This window comes from Chlorocebus sabaeus, chromosome 18 (assembly GCF_047675955.1).
Source record: "Chlorocebus sabaeus isolate Y175 chromosome 18, mChlSab1.0.hap1, whole genome shotgun sequence".
NCBI classification, from domain to species: Eukaryota; Metazoa; Chordata; class Mammalia; order Primates; family Cercopithecidae; genus Chlorocebus; species Chlorocebus sabaeus.
Genome location: NC_132921.1, coordinates 18,168,548 through 18,186,002, shown reverse-complemented (window position 1 = coordinate 18,186,002; position 17,455 = coordinate 18,168,548). Strand labels below are relative to the sequence as shown.

Here is a 17,455-nt window from a genome sequence, read left to right as displayed (position 1 = left end):
TTTAATATTAATAATTCTAAGAATAGGTATTTTTAGCAGCCCTTGAATTGTAAAACTTTTACAGAGGTGAGTAATCTTTTTTTTTTTTTTCTTATGTGAGTCTTTGTAATGTCTGTCTTTATTGGGTTTCCTTTTTATATGAACAGGAACATACTGAAAAGTTTCAACTGAAAACTTAAATCAGAGGTTGTACGCTATCTACAGACCAACAAAGGCTCACAGATAGGTTTTGTTTGGCCTACTGAGTAATGTTAAAAGTGATGTGCTAGTTATCAGACTTTTAAAAACTGATATTTTACCTAAAAATACAAAATTTGGGCTTTTTTTGAAAACTCCTAGTCTGAAGTTTTCCTCCAGTCTAAGAGCACTAGACTTACATTTCCAAACGATTTTTTCAATTGGAGCACAGTTCCTGTCCCCTGTAGGTGGGACATGGGATCTCTAGTTAGCCACAGTTGCTGCCCTACTTTTTTGCCCCTAGTCACTAAAACCCCGTGTTAGTACTGTTTATCATCATGTTTGCATTATTGTTTTCCTTATACCCTTTATTTTACATGTTTACATTACCTTCTTGACCCTCCTTGTCTAGTACTGATAAACCTTTTGTTTGGATTCCTCCATGCCTTCTGTGCTATGTATTAAATTTTATACACTTGTATCTTGGCTGATCTGTACCCTAATTTTCACATTATATCCAAATGTAATATATATTTGGATAGAAATATATTTGGATATAGTACAATGTGACAATTAGGGTACGGATCAGCCAAGATACAAGTGTATCTTGTATCTTGACACTAAAAGTAAAATAATGTCTCATTATATTTGGATATAATCAAAATAAAAATCCAAATAAAATAATAAGTAAATATGATATCACATTATATTTGTATATAATCTTGACAATTAGAGTACTGATAAGCCAAGGATATCTTAGCTGCTTTGAAACAGGTATTTCTATATTGCTTATTGTCTTTCCTTCCTTCTTCAGTCATTTCTACTCCATCCCCAATTGTTTTCAGCATAGGTTCTTTCCTTTGGATTGTGCAAAAGAATTATCTGAATTTGTTTAAATATAGATATTAAATATTGAAATTTAAATTTCAAAAGATTACCATTGGCTCAAAGAAAACCATTTTCTTTTTTTATTTTTTTTGATCACAGGGTCTCACTCTGTCACCCAGGCTGGAGTGCAGTGGCGCAATCACAGCTCACTGCAGCCTTGACCTTCTGGCCTCAATAGATCCTCCTACCTCAGCCTCCCAAGTAACTGTGACTACAGGTGCACAGCACCACACCCAGCTAATTTTTGTATTTTTGGTAGAGGTGGGGTTTTGCCATCTTGCCAAGGCTAGTTTCGAATTCTAATCCTCTTCTATTAATGAAATCTAAAAATCCTAGAAATTCTGCAGTAGGATTACTATACTGATTTTCTCTTTAATGATCATAGACACTCTGTTAAATATTTCACTTCAATACACATTACTGAGTACTCTATGTTGCCAAATCATGTTTTAAAATATTAAAGATTCCTATTGCTGAAAGTATGGATATATTAGCTGGGCACAGTGACACATAGTTCCAGCTACTCAGGAGGCTGAGGCAGGAGGATCTTGTGGAGTTCTAAATAAGGAGTGGGAGTTGGCCTGGTAAGACTGAGGGAAAGCAAAAAAAGAAAGTGGATAAGCTGGCCGGGCACGGTGGCTCAAGCCTGTAATCCCAGCACTTTAGGAGGCCGAGACGGGCAGATCACGAGGTCAGGAGATCGAGACCATCTTGGCTAACACGGTGAAACCCCGTCTCTACTAAAAAATACAAAAAAAAAAAAAAAAAACTAGCCGGGCGAGGTGGCGGGCGCCTGTAGTCCCAGCTACTCGGGAGGCTGAGGTAGGAGAATGGCGTGAATCTGGGAGGCGGAGCTTGCAGTGAGCTGAGATCCGGCCACTGCACTCCAGCCTGGGCGACAGAGCAAGACTCCATCTCAAAAAAGAAAAAGAAAAAGAAAAAAGAAAGTGGATAAGCTGTAAGTCTGCTTTTCTTCATGGTCCAGGACACGTAGCCCTCCTATACAAATAACTCACGGTCTTCCTGCACAAAGCTATCACCAGACCCCTCAGCCAATAGAAAAATGCAAGTTAGCTCACTGCAACCTTGGCTTTATCAGTACTGCATAAAGCCCTCTTCAGCACACAGCATGAGCACCAGCAACTTTTTGTCTCCTTGCAGTTAGCTCCTGTCTTGCTGGTCTGCCCTTTCCTTTCTTGCAATGTATTTTCCTACTTTGTCTAATAAATCTGCCTTTCTTTACCCACAACTGTCTTGGCAAATTATTTTTACCGCTCAGAGCAACATCAGCCCCCGATAGTCACTGCCCTCAACAGATCTCCTGAGCCCAGGAGTTTGGGGCAGTAGTGTGCTACGATCACGCCTGTGAATAGCCAACTGCCTTCAAGCCTGGGCAATATAACAAGACCCAGTCTCTTAATAAAAAGAAGGAAATGCGGACACATAAGTTTATTATGTGAAGCAGAAAAATTACCTCTTGGATCTGATATTACCCAAGTCATAGGTATTTTCTTACCATGGTTATTATTTTAATATTACATGAGATATTAAATCTAATATGCCTAAGGATTTTTTGCTGCTCTATTATTCTCATTTACATTTATTCTTTCAAAGATATTTTTAGAACACCTTGTCTTGTGATGGAAATTTAATCACCATTTTTTAAATGCTGTATTCAGAATTATAAAGAAAGTTTTAAGACTGCTTTTTCAGTGTGAGAGGTGATGCCAAAGGGAGAATATTGATTCAAATCTATTAACTTATGAATAGTCTGAAAATGGTAAATACAAACTTAGTAAATCCTGGTGTGGATTTATCAGTGTTTCAAAGGCTTGAAAGATGAATTCACAATAAATGGGAATAAGTAATATAACAGACATATACTTATAGAATCTATTATTTTATTTTAATAGCACTACAAATAAAAGTTATAAATAAATGGATAATGGAGAAATTAGCAGATTTGGGGCCAGTCTCAATCTAGCAGTTATCCTAATTGTGTCCTTGCTGGCTCTGTCAGAAACAGACCACTCTTTCTGCATGTTTCTTCCTCACTTACTGGACCTCTTCTCAGCTCTGTGTTGCTGTAAGAGGAGGAAGCCATCCGGCATCCTTTACACTCTGAGTTTTAACTGCCATAGCCGTAATATGCCAAGGTGGACCACTCTCGTTGGCATGGAATAGCAACCAAAAATTATTGGCAGTGACTTCCCATATGTTGTTAATTTGCCGGCAAGAAATAAAAGCTGATGGCAATATCAATTATTACTGTGATTAAGAAAAGTGAAAAGTATTTTTTTCAAAGTCCTAAATTCACAGAAATTTAAGGTCCAAGGAGACAAGGACTCACAAATACTTTCCTTCTAATATGTCAGTTTGAATTGATTCGTAGCGACTGCTATGTTGAACAGGCTTTTTTAGGCCATCTTTGCTTTCAGAAGGAAAAATTATCAGCAATAGAGAAATTGCAGAATGTCTGTGAAGTGTTTTCCATTTGTGCATTAATCTGAATTCCTACATGTTTCACTTTAAGAAACTGAAAGAGAAATTTGTGCTTTTCTTTAGTTTCTTTGGTACTAAGGAGTAAACCAAGGTAAGAACTCTTTCAGCTCCTGGGCCAGAGTTCTCAGTTTGGCACATCTGTAGCCATATTTCAGTTAAAATATTGTCCATACTAATGTATGACTTAAACTTCCTCCTTGATTAAGGATCACTAAGCCTCATGATAAAAAAGAAAAAGAAAATAAAATACAAGGCATAAAGGATGAAGAGCAACACAGTTGTTTTTGTATGCTTGTTTTTGAGATGAAGTAAAAGATTATACTCTACATTTTAAGTGTGTGTGTGTGTTAGCAATTATAGCTGCTATCTTACCTTCATTTCATAACTTTAAACAGTATGAGAAGTATACATGTAGAGATGATGGGAAAGCAGGAAGGGGGATTAGGAGGAAACAAGATCTGACATGAAGACAAAGTACAAATAAAATTTTTAGGGCCTTTCTTGGTTTTCAGGCATTAGAATAGCTTCTCACTTTTTTAATGCTTCCAGAATAACTACTTTTCATCCTTACGGTTCTACTCTTAGTAGTATACCCTGATGATGCAATGTCTTAGTCCTCTCATTAGTATCATTGCCTCTCAGCAGCCCATATGGAATCAACTAAGGATTAGGGTACTCCTTGCTATTAATGATCTCCTACCCTAATATTGTTAAATTTCCAGCCAGACAGAATATTTACTATTTTGTAGAATGTTGTTCATTTTCTTCTACAGAATCAGGACTATAATCAAGCATTACATTAAGCCTCTAGGGAAAACATATAGGATCTATACATATGCTCTGTCTCTCATTCCCAGTACAAATTTTTTTTTTCTAATTTTTTATTCCTTTTGAATTATTCACTAAGGTAAAACCTAGAGAGGTGCCCAAACAGGAAGACTGAAAATGGCAGAATAAATGTTTCACATTCTTTTTTTCTCAGATACATTCTTAGCTCGTCTTACCTATACCTTTGTAACTTCAAATTTAAGATTTATAATATATAAAGACTTTAGAAATAATAGAGAGAGACTTCTAGTCATACATTTAAGCTTCAGTTTCAACTCTTCGAAAAATCATCTCTTTCTTAGGAAGCATCTTCAAAGTGTGAAAATACTTCAACAGTGTAGACTTTTTATCATGCTTTTCTTCAGGTTACATTATTATTTTTGTTAGGTTATATTATTATAGACAATAATAATCATGCATTATTACATAGTGATCAATTTCTATTTTAAATCTCTTAACAGTTTTCGGTGAGTATCAAGGCAGGTGGGAAAGAAATGGGTGTAGTCATTCTTCCCTTCTTAATTACATCATAGTGATTTCTTTACTATATTTACAAAATATTGTTTTTACAACTTAGAGGATTTCTCACAAAAATATTGTATTACTTTTGGACCATTGTTCTTCTTAGATTTGAAAATCCACTCAAATGAAAAACATTAATATATTTTGAATGTACTTTAGTATAAAGAATTTCATCTTAATTAAAATGTAAAACAACGTAACTAATTTCAAGTATTTCTTAGAAATAAACTTTTAGTTCTTACTTTCGTACAAAATGCTGAATTTACCTCTGCATACTGAATGTGAAGAAAACAAAATATTGTTAAAAATTTATATTTCAACATCAAATATTTCTACTGATACTTTGTAGTGGTACTGAGATGATTCAACATCTATGAAAATGGTCTTTTTAATTAGGCACTGAGTCAAGTGCTAAGGGTACAAAATTATTAGATCTAATCATAAGGACATTATATTGTCCTTATAGAAGTGGGAAGAGTGGTCTTTATTTTTTATTATCTTTTTAAGTTTTAAATTATAGTGGACTTCTGCAACTTTTGTTTAAAACACTTTCAGAATTAAAATTACAGTGTCAGTATGTCACATAATGGAATGTTATTTAGTGTAAAAGCTAGTGGGCCCTTGGGAAGTGCTAGATTAAAAACCAAGGCTAGTTGAATCTTAAGCAATTTTTGTTATGTTGTTATTTACATTTCCTCTACAACCAACACATAAACGTTTTAGTGTAAACATCTCTTGAATTACCAACCTTACAAAATTAAAATTTACCCTTTTGTATATTGACGTTTACTTCACTTTAAATGTCCATTTAAGAATATTCTGGAGAAAAAAAAAGAATATTCTGCAATGTGTTTTTATTTGAAATTTTCCACCCTCATATTTCTTTAGGAGTTGATCCCCCTCATATTGTGTACAGCATGTCTACATCCTGAACCTAAAGAGCGAGATCAGCTTCTCCACATACTTTTCAATTTGATCAAGAGGCCAGATGATGAGCAAAGGTGGGTATGATTACATATTTGAAAAAGAATTACAATATGACTTACTGATTTCACTAATTAGGCATCAAGATTAGCATTTTAATGTAAAATGCTTTCTTTCCTTCCAGTATCTATTTTAGCAGCGCTGGAGCATTCCACCATCATGGATTCACTCCTTCATGGTTTCAAAACCTATGAAAATGCTTTTCAGACTATAATGTCATCATCAGGTTCCCTTTCCTCCTCACCTTCTCTTTTTAAAGAGACCTGGAATTTACTGCAACAAAGAAATAGATAATAGGGAAATCACTCTTAAGAAATTTAGCACATGCATAATAAATAAAACCTAAAACAAAAATAGCTTTCTAAAATATGTATAAATCCTACTAAGATCAGACTACTATAGATCACCTGCTATAATTACTGACAAGTCTCATTGTTTAAATCTTTGAAAAGGAATTCTATACCTTCTCAAAATGTTAAGTTTCAGCCAGGTGCCGTGGCTCATGCCTGTAATCCCAGCACTTTGGGAGGCCAAGGCAGGCGGATCACCTGAGGTCAGGAATTCGTGACCAGCCTGGCCTACATGGTGAAACCTCATCTCTTCTGAAAATACAAAAAAATTAGCTGGGCATGGTGGTGGGTGCCTGTAATCCCAACTACTCAGGAGGCTGAGGCAGGAGAATCACTTGAACCCAAGAGGTAGAGGTTGCAAATGAGCCGAGAACACGCCATTGCACTCCAGCCTGGGAGACAAGAGTGAACCTCTGTCTCAAAAAAAAAAAAAGTTAAGTTTCTCAAGGTGACTAGACAGATATAGGTACTGAAGGCCATTATCTAAATTATCTTGTATTTTTGAAGGACTAATTCAATTTCTTGCAAAAATGTAAATGTTCTCTGAAAATTGCAAGATAGTTACTTTTGTCTGAAAAAATAATCTGCCATTAATACACTTTTCTGCTTTCTAGTAGAGAAGCATCTACTACTAATTGATTAGATTATGCCCCAACCCTCTAGTGGAAGGGGGAGGGAGTGAACGTATTCTAGCCAAATCATATGTTGGCTGGAAAACAACTCTTCTCCTCTATTCTCCAAGCGCAACAAGTTCCAGGTAGGTAGCATAGCAGAAAATTGTACATACCTGATGACCTTCTCAGGCATTCTAATGTTCTCAAATAGAAACCTAACTAACCTTCAGTAAAGCAGATTTTTTAGAAAAGCCCAACTTCATCTGTCTACATATGTTCTCAGTGATATTTTTTTATGAATCCTAAGACTTATAAAAGCTCAAAATGCAGATATTGCATGAAACCATTTATCTTAAAACATTGAGGTGCAGTTTTTGTACACAAAACTTTCTATCTTCTTAAGAATTCTGTTCGTATGGCTTATTGCCTAATAATGAGTTTTGATATTCATGTAATCTCAATAAGTGTCTCGTCTTAGAAATATGTGTATATATATTCTATTCTGTTAGATTCTGAGCTACTTCTTAATGTTTACCTTACAATGAGATTCTCCCAACTGAAAGCAAGTGGAATTTATTTTTTTTCAATCTTGATTGTTGAGAGAGAGAAGTTCTAGTTTAAGGTAGTGATAGGTTGACATTTCTTCTTATTTCCTTCCCAAATTGGAATTTGCTATAAAGACATTTAAAAAGTAAAAAAAAACTAACATTTGTGAAAAACAAGTTAACAGTCAGCCATTTGAAGGGCCTGAGAAAATTTTCTGTTACTCTAATTTCATTTAATGAAGCTGGATTAGGAAGACCCTTGTAGTTTTCACTTTGAGAAAAGTATGTGTCAGTTGCCTAACAAGTAAGTAGAATGCACTAAGTCAGACAGACATTATTTTTATCTAAGGCTGTCAGTTATTTCTGTCCTCATTCAGTCTGCTGTCAGTGTTTCTCTTTCTTCATCCATTCAGAGATTGTTATTCCCAGTAAACAAGAAATAGAGGGAGATGGGCAAATGGTATATTTTATCCTTGAGTATGTGGTTTTACCACAAACAAAGCCAGATGAAGACCAGAAATAGCCCTAGAAGTACACAGTGAGAGTTAGTTTTTTTATATATGATATTTGACTGAATTAAACTCCAGCCTACTTCAAATCCTGTATAATATAAATTATCATCATTCTCAAGAGAACTGTGCATTGAGAAAAGCACACCTGGATTCAGCAGAACAACATTAAATTATTATCTCTTTAATATATCTGAGATGTCTCTGGGAGTGAAGCTGTTAACTGTGGCTCCTTCCTTTCTCTCAAAATGAACTGGAGCTGGATCAATTTCTCCTTATTAAAGATGAGTCTATAGAAAGCAAAATCCACATGAACCCCATAAAAATTGCACTTTACAGTGAAAACAGCAATTACGCTAAATTCAGAATAAAGGCATGTCTTAGAAAATGATGTATTACAAGAACCAGAGAAACATTTTGAAACATTATTTCGTGGCCTAAAAAACAGGCAAGAATTCCTGGCTATTATAAACAAGAGAAGGGAGCCAAAAGAAATGTAGGCTTAGAGGAAAAAGATTGTCTAGAATAAGGAGAGCTAGCAGAATGAAAAAAAATAAAATATGCAGTGTTTTCAAATTTATGTTGAAGACAAAGTAATAGATTTGGGACTATTGAAAATTGAATCCATGTTTGTTATAAGTGATTTTTTTTTTTCTGACACTGGGTCTCAGTCTGTCTCCCAGGCTGGAATGCAGAAGCACAATCATGACTCACTGCAACCTCGTCCTTCCCAGGCTCAGGTGATTCTCCCACCTCCCAAGTAGCCAAGCAGCTGGGACCACAGGCATGCATCACCATGCCCAACTAATGGTTGTGTTTTTTGTAGAGACAGCGTTTTGCCATGTTGCCCAGGCTGGCCTTGAACTCCTGGACTCAAGTGATCTGCCTGCCTGGACTTTGCAAGGTGCTGGGATTACAAGCATGAGCCATGTGCCCAGCTGATAAATTTCAAATCTCAATAAAGCACGGTATTCACTGGCCATTTGCAGAATTGAAGGATTGTTTGCCCAAACTTTCATGGTCTCAATAATTTCCAGAAACTCTTCAACCATAGCTCATAATGTATCCTGATGGACAAAATGTAAATGTATATGTTCCTACAATATCAGGTCTTGACTTTTCTGTAAAATGTTTTGGAAAACTGCCAGTACCTTTGTGCATGGTATGAATAGTGTTACTCAACAGATTGACAGCCTTAATAGCATTTTGGCATTAATTACTGCTTCACTCAATGTAAGTTCACAAAAGTGGATGTATAAAGCTCTATATACATGCTTATAAAAATGCATGTATAAAGTTTCCTCCATAAACTTTGCTTCAACCCTTTAAACTTTTTCCTTATAAAGGCATTGTGATGAACTTAGCAACACATTTTATTCCAGTCATTTTGTTTTAAAATGAGCAAGTTTGTTAATAATCCTCAGAAAGTTGGCTCCAGTAAACTCCCTCAACAGTTAAATCCCAGTTTCTCTTTAATTATGAAAGTCTTTGAAGTTTGAAGTTATATATAAATTGATAGAGGAAACGTTACCCAAATTTTTATAATAAGCAGAGGGAATACTGGCCCCACTCCAATGTTCTGCAATATTTTCATTCTTATTATTCCAATTACTCATTGGTTTTAGTTACCTTTGGACTTCTTTTTCTTTTTTTTTTCTTTTTTTTCTTTTTTTTTTTTTGAGACGGAGTCTCGCTCTGTCGCCCAGGCTGGAGTGCAGTGACCGGATCTCAGCTCACTGCAAGCTCCGCCTCCCGGGTTCACGCCATTCTCCTGCCTCAGCCTCCCGAGTAGCTGGGACTACAGGCGCCCGCCACCTCGCCCGGCTAGTTTTTTGTATTTTTTAGTAGAGACGGGGTTTTATCGTGTTAGCCAGGATGGTCTGGATCTCCTGACCTTGTGATCCGCCCATCTCGGCCTCCCAAAGTGCTGGGATTACAGGCTCGAGCCACCGCGCCCGGCTCTACCTTTGGACTTATAATTCGCATATTGCTTTGCCTTTATATGTCATGCTTGATTTGTCCTAAACATTCCCCTTTTTCCCACAAATGAACTAGATACATTATGACCTTTTAATGGTTATGCTTTATAGAAAAATAAAGTACTTAATATATGAATGTGTGCATCACTGGGTTATCAGTAAACCATTGCTGTGTGGCTAAAGGGATACGGCATGTTATTTTGGCTAGTCCTGAGTCTAATACCCACAAATAAAGATGCCTGAGTTGAGCATCTACTCAGAGTGATGAGGAGGGCCACAGATCAGGGTGACACAGGGTGAATGGGTTTTGATCAAGCAACGATGACAGCTATCTACCTCCAATCATAAAACATTCAAGTATTAAGTGAAGCTGTACAAGTATGGACTTGAACAAAGCATCCTGGATGGGTGGGTAGATGGATTAAGCACCAGTTGGATAAAATAAAGCAGTTGAATGGTTTTCTATGCTATAATTTTTATCTTAATGAAAAAATGATTTTTGCTTATACTTTGCAAAATAATAGAATTGTACTTTATGATTTTGTAGCTTTATGTAATTTCAGTACTTGTTTTTCTGACTGATATAATTTTGCCTCTTCTGAGGATACTGAAAAATCATAAATAAGAATGAACTATAAAAGATATCAAGCTTATATTTTAAAATACAGAGAACCCCTCAACTAGGAGAATACAAACACTTCTGTAGACTTTGAAATGCTATTACTGAAACTTATTTTCTGGGATTATCAAAATATACCTGACCAAGTAGAGAACCTTGCTCTTTTCAGTATCCAGTTAAGGTTAATTTATACCGGCAGCCCTAACATGCAAGTCAACTAGGAATAAGGGATACAGTGATTTAAGGAATAAGGAATACAGTGATTAATTTAATCACTGTATTAGTACCATTCATTGCAAACTAAAAATTTCCCAAGGACAACTTGGTGGTACTATAGGAAAACTAGTATTTTATTTTTTCCTTTAAAAATACCATTTCCTATCTTGGTAATTTAGTTAATAATTAAATACAGTTATTATTACATTTTCATTTTTAGATTTTCAAGGCAAAAACCTGATCTTAGAGTCTATTTTCATAAACCTTGCATGTAAGGCTAACAGCTGCCACCTGGTGGCCAAAAGTACTTGTTAGCTTTACTTTAGGTCAAAGTGCATCAGGGATCAACACTCAAGTCCACACTTAAATCTACTTTCACCTTACAGAATGCAAAATCTTACTTAGAATTTTATAGTTTTTTTAGTTATAAATCTATCAATTCAAATGAAGATAATGTATTAGTTATTGGTTAACTGTTGTTTTGTAACAAAGTACCTCAAAAGAAAGTGATTTAAAACATCTTTTATCTTACAGTTTCTGTGGGTCAGGAATCTGGGTCCTCCGCTTCAGGGTCTCTTACAAGGCTGTAGTGAAAGGTTGGCTGGGGCTATAGTCATCTCAGGGTTTAGCTGGAGAAGGGTTTGCTTTTCATCTTAATCACACAGTTGGTCATTGTCAAGAATCAGTTCCTCAAGGATTATTAGACTGAGGGCTTCATCTCCTCACTGACTGGTGGCCAGGAACCACCTTTAATTCCTTCCCATATGAGTCTTTCCAACATGGCAGCTTGGTTTATCTAAGCATGCCTGCTGAGAAGGCAGTAGAGTCCAGAAAGATGGACATCACAGACTTTTGGCACCTAATCTCAAAATTGACCTCTTACCACTTCGGTCATATTCTGTTCATTAGAGACAAGTCACTAGGTCCAGTGTGCACTCAAAGAGATAGGATCATTGAGAGTCATGTCAGAAACTACCTACCACAGTTATCTTAGGTGTAATACCAAAAATCTGATTCTTAAAATACCCCTTTACTGATATGATAGGTGTAGTTTTTAATTATAGAAACCCTGGGAGAATAATCACTGGTTGTTTTAGTGTCTAGAAAGTGAAGTTGTGTAGAAACTGAAGGATTGGGCATATATAATCTCAGAATGTATGTGTGGGAAGATAATTTGGAAGGTTATGAAATTCAGCCTCATACCTATACAGAAATCCCTTCACAACGTCTGTCACAGGTGGTGGTGTCCCTGCTCGAGTGGCTAATCTTAAGGAACTTAGGCTCTTGGTGGCAGCTTAGGCCATTGTTAGAAAGGTATAATTTTTCTTTTTTTCTTTTTTTTCTTGAGACGGAGTGTCACTCTGTTGCCAGACTGGAGCACAGTGATGCGATCTCGGCGCAGTGCAACCTCCACTTCCCGGGTTCAAGTGATTTCCCTGTCTCAGCCTCCCGAGTAGCTGGGACTATGGGCAGGTGCCACCATGCCCAGCTAATTTTTTTTTTTATTTTTATTTTAGTAGAGATGGGGTTTCACCATGTTGGCCAGGGTGGTCTCAATCTCCTGACCTTGTGATCCGCCCGCCTCAGCCTCCCAAAGTGCTGGGATTACAGGCGTGAACTACTGTGCCCGGCCGAAAGGTCTAATTTTTCAAAACCAGATTGTGCAACATGGTGAAACACCATCTCTACAAAAAATACAGAAACTATCTGGGCATGGTGGTGAGCACTTATAGTCCCAGCTACTCGAGAGGCTGAGGTGGGAGGACTGCTTGAGCCTGGGAGGTGGAGGTTGCAGTAAACCAAAATCATGCCACTGTACCCCAGTCTGGGTGACAGCCAGATTATATCTCAAAAAAAAAAGTCTGATTTGATTATACAAAAATCTTGTTCTCTATGTGAATTTATAGAGATGAGACTTTTTAACCCTTAGTCCTAGTTGTGCTTTCTAATGCAAATATAAGCTGTTTTGTTTTGTTTTGTTTTGTTTTTTGTATTATTTTTCAGGCAAATGATACTGACAGGTTGTGTGGCATTTGCACGTCATGTTGGACCAACACGTGTAGAAGCTGAACTTTTACCACAGTGTTGGGAACAGGTAAATAACTGTATTGAGTTTTCACCTAGCTATTATAGCCTGATTTCTTAAAAAGATAACATAGTTTCCTTTTTAAAGGCATTTAAGAAATATGTGGGATATAAATTATGCTGATGTTTCTGTAGCTCAGCACAGTGATTTATTAGTACTTATGAATGCTCTGGGGTGCTTTCCTTTATTCATTCAGTCAGCAAATACTTATGAAACACTAATTTCAGTGCCAGGTACTGATGTAGTCACTAGGGATACAGTGGTGAACAAAAGACAAAGACATCCTAATGGTAAAATAAGAGGAAACAAAGAAATGGTCTGCTATTTTGCAATAATTTATAATATGAAGAAAAATAAAGCAGGATAAGGGCGAGAGAGTGATGGGGAATGCTCTCCTAGGAAGGGTGGTTAGAGAAAGAATCTCTGAGGCAATGATGTTTAAGAAAGAATCTGAATGAAATAAGATGGAATAAGAACAAAGGCCCTGAGGTGGGAGTATACTTGATGCGTTCAAGAAACAGCAAGAAGACGTGTATATGTGTGTGTGTGTGTGTGTGTGTAAATAGAAATATATCTTGTATACTTGTATATATTACACATATACAAAGTGTAAATCTTTGATATGGTAGGTTTTTGTATTTATACTTGAACTTATTATTTTACTAACAATGCTTTTGCTTTTATATTGAATTTAAAATTTCCAGTCCTCTGTAGAACTCAGAATCATTGACTTTCTAGACTTAATGTTTAGATCATTCAGCACCTCATTTTTCCACCTTAAAAAGATGGGTTTCCTGCTTATGGAGACAAATTACATGGCTTTATTTACAATAGCACAGTCACTTATTCTTAAGAAAAATATTAGTCTCCGGAATATCACTGAAGTATATAGTCATTTATAGTCCTATTCCCAAGTTCTTTGGGCATTCATTTTTTCCACCAAAATAAAGTAGAATCCCCAGATTCAGTAGACAAAGTAAACATTACATGTAGTAATAACCACCTCTCACAATCCCTTATACCATCTATAAATTACAGTGCATACTAATTTAGGGTGAGGTTCTAATCACTTGATGTCAAAATAACTTGGCTACAATATATCCATACAACTTTCAGTTTACAATTCTATACAGTTAATTGTGCACATTTAATTTTTTATAGTTTTTTCATTTTCTTTTGTTTTTTTCAAGTGTACAATTTAATGATTCAGTGTTGTGCAAGCTTCACTACAATCAATGTTTAAACATTTTTGCCACCTCAAAGACAAACCCTAACTGCTTGAATTTAGTTCTCCTCTTTCGAGATTATTTTGACTATTCCAGGTCCCTTGAATTTTCTTATGAATTTTAGGATCATTTTTCAATTTTTGCAAAGAAGCCAGCTGGGATTTTCGTAAACAATGCATTGAATCTATAGATTTATCTAGAGAGTATTGCCATCCTAATTTTATATATTGTCTTTCATTCTATGAATTTAGGATATATTTCCATGCATTAGGTCTTTTAAAATTGCTTTCAACAGTGATTTGTAGTTTTCCGAGTGGTACACGTTTTGCCCTTTCGTTTTATTTATTTGTAAGTATTTCATTCTTTTGGATGCTATTGTAAATAGACTGTTTTCTTAATTTTATTTTTAGTTTGTTCATTGCTAATATATAGACATACAATTGATTTTTGCATTTACATTCAATTTTGAGACTTACTGAGCTAAAGAAAAGCAAATGAAAGTTTATGCACAGCCATACTTTGACATTCAAACCATTCTACTTTTGAGGTAACTACATCTGGATTAAATTTAATTCAAAGATGTCAGTTATAAACATCTCTACTGCCACCTCTTCTGTAACCTGAGTAAACTTGGATATCGGGGATCTATCTAGCCGCCTACCTCCAATTTGTTTCCCAGTAGATTACTATATAATTTTTTTTCTTAATTTTAGGCATCCAATACATTAATGAATTATGTCACCTTTTCATATGGGAATATGAGAACAGATATACTTCTTTTCCAGTCAAAGAAAGATTTATATTCTATGAAGAAGACATATGGGAACAAAACCCAGTATGTGTCATTTTTTTTTGTTATTTTTGGTTATGGTTCAGTGTAGTCATCACAATAGCAAAACCCCATCATTTTGCATTTGCAAACAGAGGAATGGATTGAAGTCTGCTTACCTGAAAAATAAAAGCATATTTCTAGTAAGGGCTCTGGTCAAATCATTGATTAACTTACTTCCTCATCCCTTAGGTTGAAGAAAGAAGACTGGCACATATTATAGACTGTATCTATAAGATCCAGAAGCTGAGTTTTCCAAATTTAAAAATATTCTACTGTTGCTAGGGAAAGGTCCTGGTTTCTCCTGGTACTCTAAGGAAAACCTAGTTTTAGGCAAGCCCATGATCTCTAGATACATTACCACATTTTCATCTTTGATTTTCCCTTTTTTCTTTAACAGATGACCCCTGTAACCTCATGTTTAGGTTCTCCCTCACTCCCTCATTCCTGATCCAGGTATAGTCACACAGGGATTCCCAGAAGTGGAAAAGGAAGAAGCTTTATTGCATTCATAACAGAATTTGTGGTGAAATGTAATTCTTTTTTAGAAGAAGGGAGGGTATGCTGTTATACTTGATTTATGTATTTATTTTGCTCTAGATTAATCACAAATACCCAGAAAGACGACTGCTTGTGGCAGAATCCTGTGGCGCATTGGCACCTTACCTTCCTGTAAGAATCGTCTTTTTTTTTTCTTAAAACTATTTTTCTAATAATAGAAAAACCTTTTTTGAGTGTCTTATAGATTTTAATCCAAATATCTCCTAGACATGCTGTCTTAATAAAGAAAAGAGATGATCCAAAAAAGAAGAGATTCACATTAGTACAGTATGGCATTGCAAACACATAGGTACATTACCACTGATTTTGAATGAGTATAAATATATTAAACTATATGAGCAGTTCTTATAGTGTGGTCTGAGGACCCTGGGGGTTTCCTTGAGATCCTTCCAAAAAGGTCCATGAGGAGAAAACTGTTTTCATAATAATAAGACACTTTTTGTCTTTTTCACTGTGTTGAAATTTGTAGCCGGGCGCGGTGGCTCAAGCCTGTAATCCCAGCACTTTGGGAGGCCGAGACGGGTGGATCACAAGGTCAGGAGATCCAGACCATCCTGGCTAACACGGTGAAACCCCGTCTCTACTAAGAAATACAAAAAAACTAGCCGGGCGAGGTGGCGGGCACCTGTAGTCCCAGCTACTCGGGAGGCTGAGGCAGGAGAATGGCGTGAACCCGGGAGGCGGAGCTTGCAGTGAGCTGAGATCCGGCCACTGCACTCCAGCCTGGGCTACAGAGTGAGACTCCGTCTCAAAAAAAAAAAAAAAGAAAAAGAAATTTGTACTGTTGGTACAAAAGCAGGGATGGGCAAAAATGCTGCTGCATTAGCACTAATCAGGGCAGTGGCACACAAATGTACTATTATAGTAATGATTGTATTCTTTACTGCCATGCTTTTGCAGAAAAAGCCAATTTCACCTAAAAAGGAGTTTGCTGAATCAGTAAAATTGTTAATTTTACTAAATTTTGACCCGTGAAGCATGCATCTTCTTAATATTCTGTGAGACAAAATAGAAAGTACTCATATAAAAACTCTTTGCTGCATACTGAAAAATCATAGCCATTTGCAGGAAAAGCACGTAGGCAGTTGTTTGAGTTATGAGCTCAACTAGCTGCTTTTTTTTTAGGGGACACCAATTTTACTTCACAGAAACACTTACAGCCAAACTGGTTATTCAGACTTGGGTATGTGGCAGACATTTTCATGAAATTGGATGGAGTGAGAATGTCACTTCAAGGAAACCAAGTAAACAGCATTCATTGCCAGTGATAAAATTAGAGTAGCATGTATTTATACTCCTACTAACAGTACCTTGGAGTTTTTATTTTCCCATACCTTCACCAGGAGCTAGGCATGGTGAAATTTTTTAAGTGTTTTTCTAATGGAAGAAAATGCCTTATTGTTTTGATAAATCATATCGATAGATTGATGCAAATGGGTTTGAGCCTCTTATTTATTATTCCAAGACAGATGAGCATCCCTTGCTCTCAAAGGATAAATAGACTGTTCTACTCTACTCCTAGAATACTAAGCAGTATTAATAGTAGATACAGTATTTTCTCAGTGGATCTATACTTGCCTTCTGTGTACCCCACTGTCACAGATAGCAGTGAAATCTCTGTACAGCGGCAGTTCCTCAGTGTGTTTATGACTCAAATAGAGTAATGCCTCCTGACCGATGCTCTGGTGGGGTCCCTGTGGCATGCTAAAACTAATTGCCACAGTTGACCCTTGCCCAAATCAGTATAAAACAAATGCCCACTTAAAGTTTATTTACCTCTGTCATATTGCCTTGTGCGGATACCAACCAACAAGTCCTTTTAGATAGTTTAAAGTGTTTCAGGGCAATTTTTAGCCTAAACAGTAAATAAATGGGGCTGTACCAAAAGATGTTATATATTCACCAACCTAAATGTGTTTTAAGATATGCTAAAATTGCATGTATTTTTGTTTCTAAAAAGTGAAAACCAGACTTTTTAAAAATATCTTTCAAGCCTTGCTCTATATACCAAATCCTGTTG

The 17,455-nt window shown here is 36.1% G+C and overlaps 1 protein-coding gene across 6 annotated transcripts in view; it reads left to right on the top strand.

Annotated features, from left to right (window-relative positions):
• Positions 1–17,455, top strand: part of RELCH (RAB11 binding and LisH domain, coiled-coil and HEAT repeat containing) — a 125,149-nt gene that overhangs the window by 57,224 nt on the left and 50,470 nt on the right. For all 6 annotated transcript variants that reach the window (XR_005236981.2, XR_005236980.2, XM_008013881.3 and 3 more), the window contains exons 11-13: positions 5,806–5,918; positions 12,738–12,828; positions 15,475–15,546. Coding sequence is in view for 4 of the 6 variants with exons in the window: in XM_008013881.3 (XP_008012072.1) it covers positions 5,806–5,918; positions 12,738–12,828; positions 15,475–15,546 (276 nt within the window). In the remaining 2 variants the exon portion in view is untranslated. The remainder of the gene's footprint in view (positions 1–5,805; positions 5,919–12,737; positions 12,829–15,474; positions 15,547–17,455) is intronic.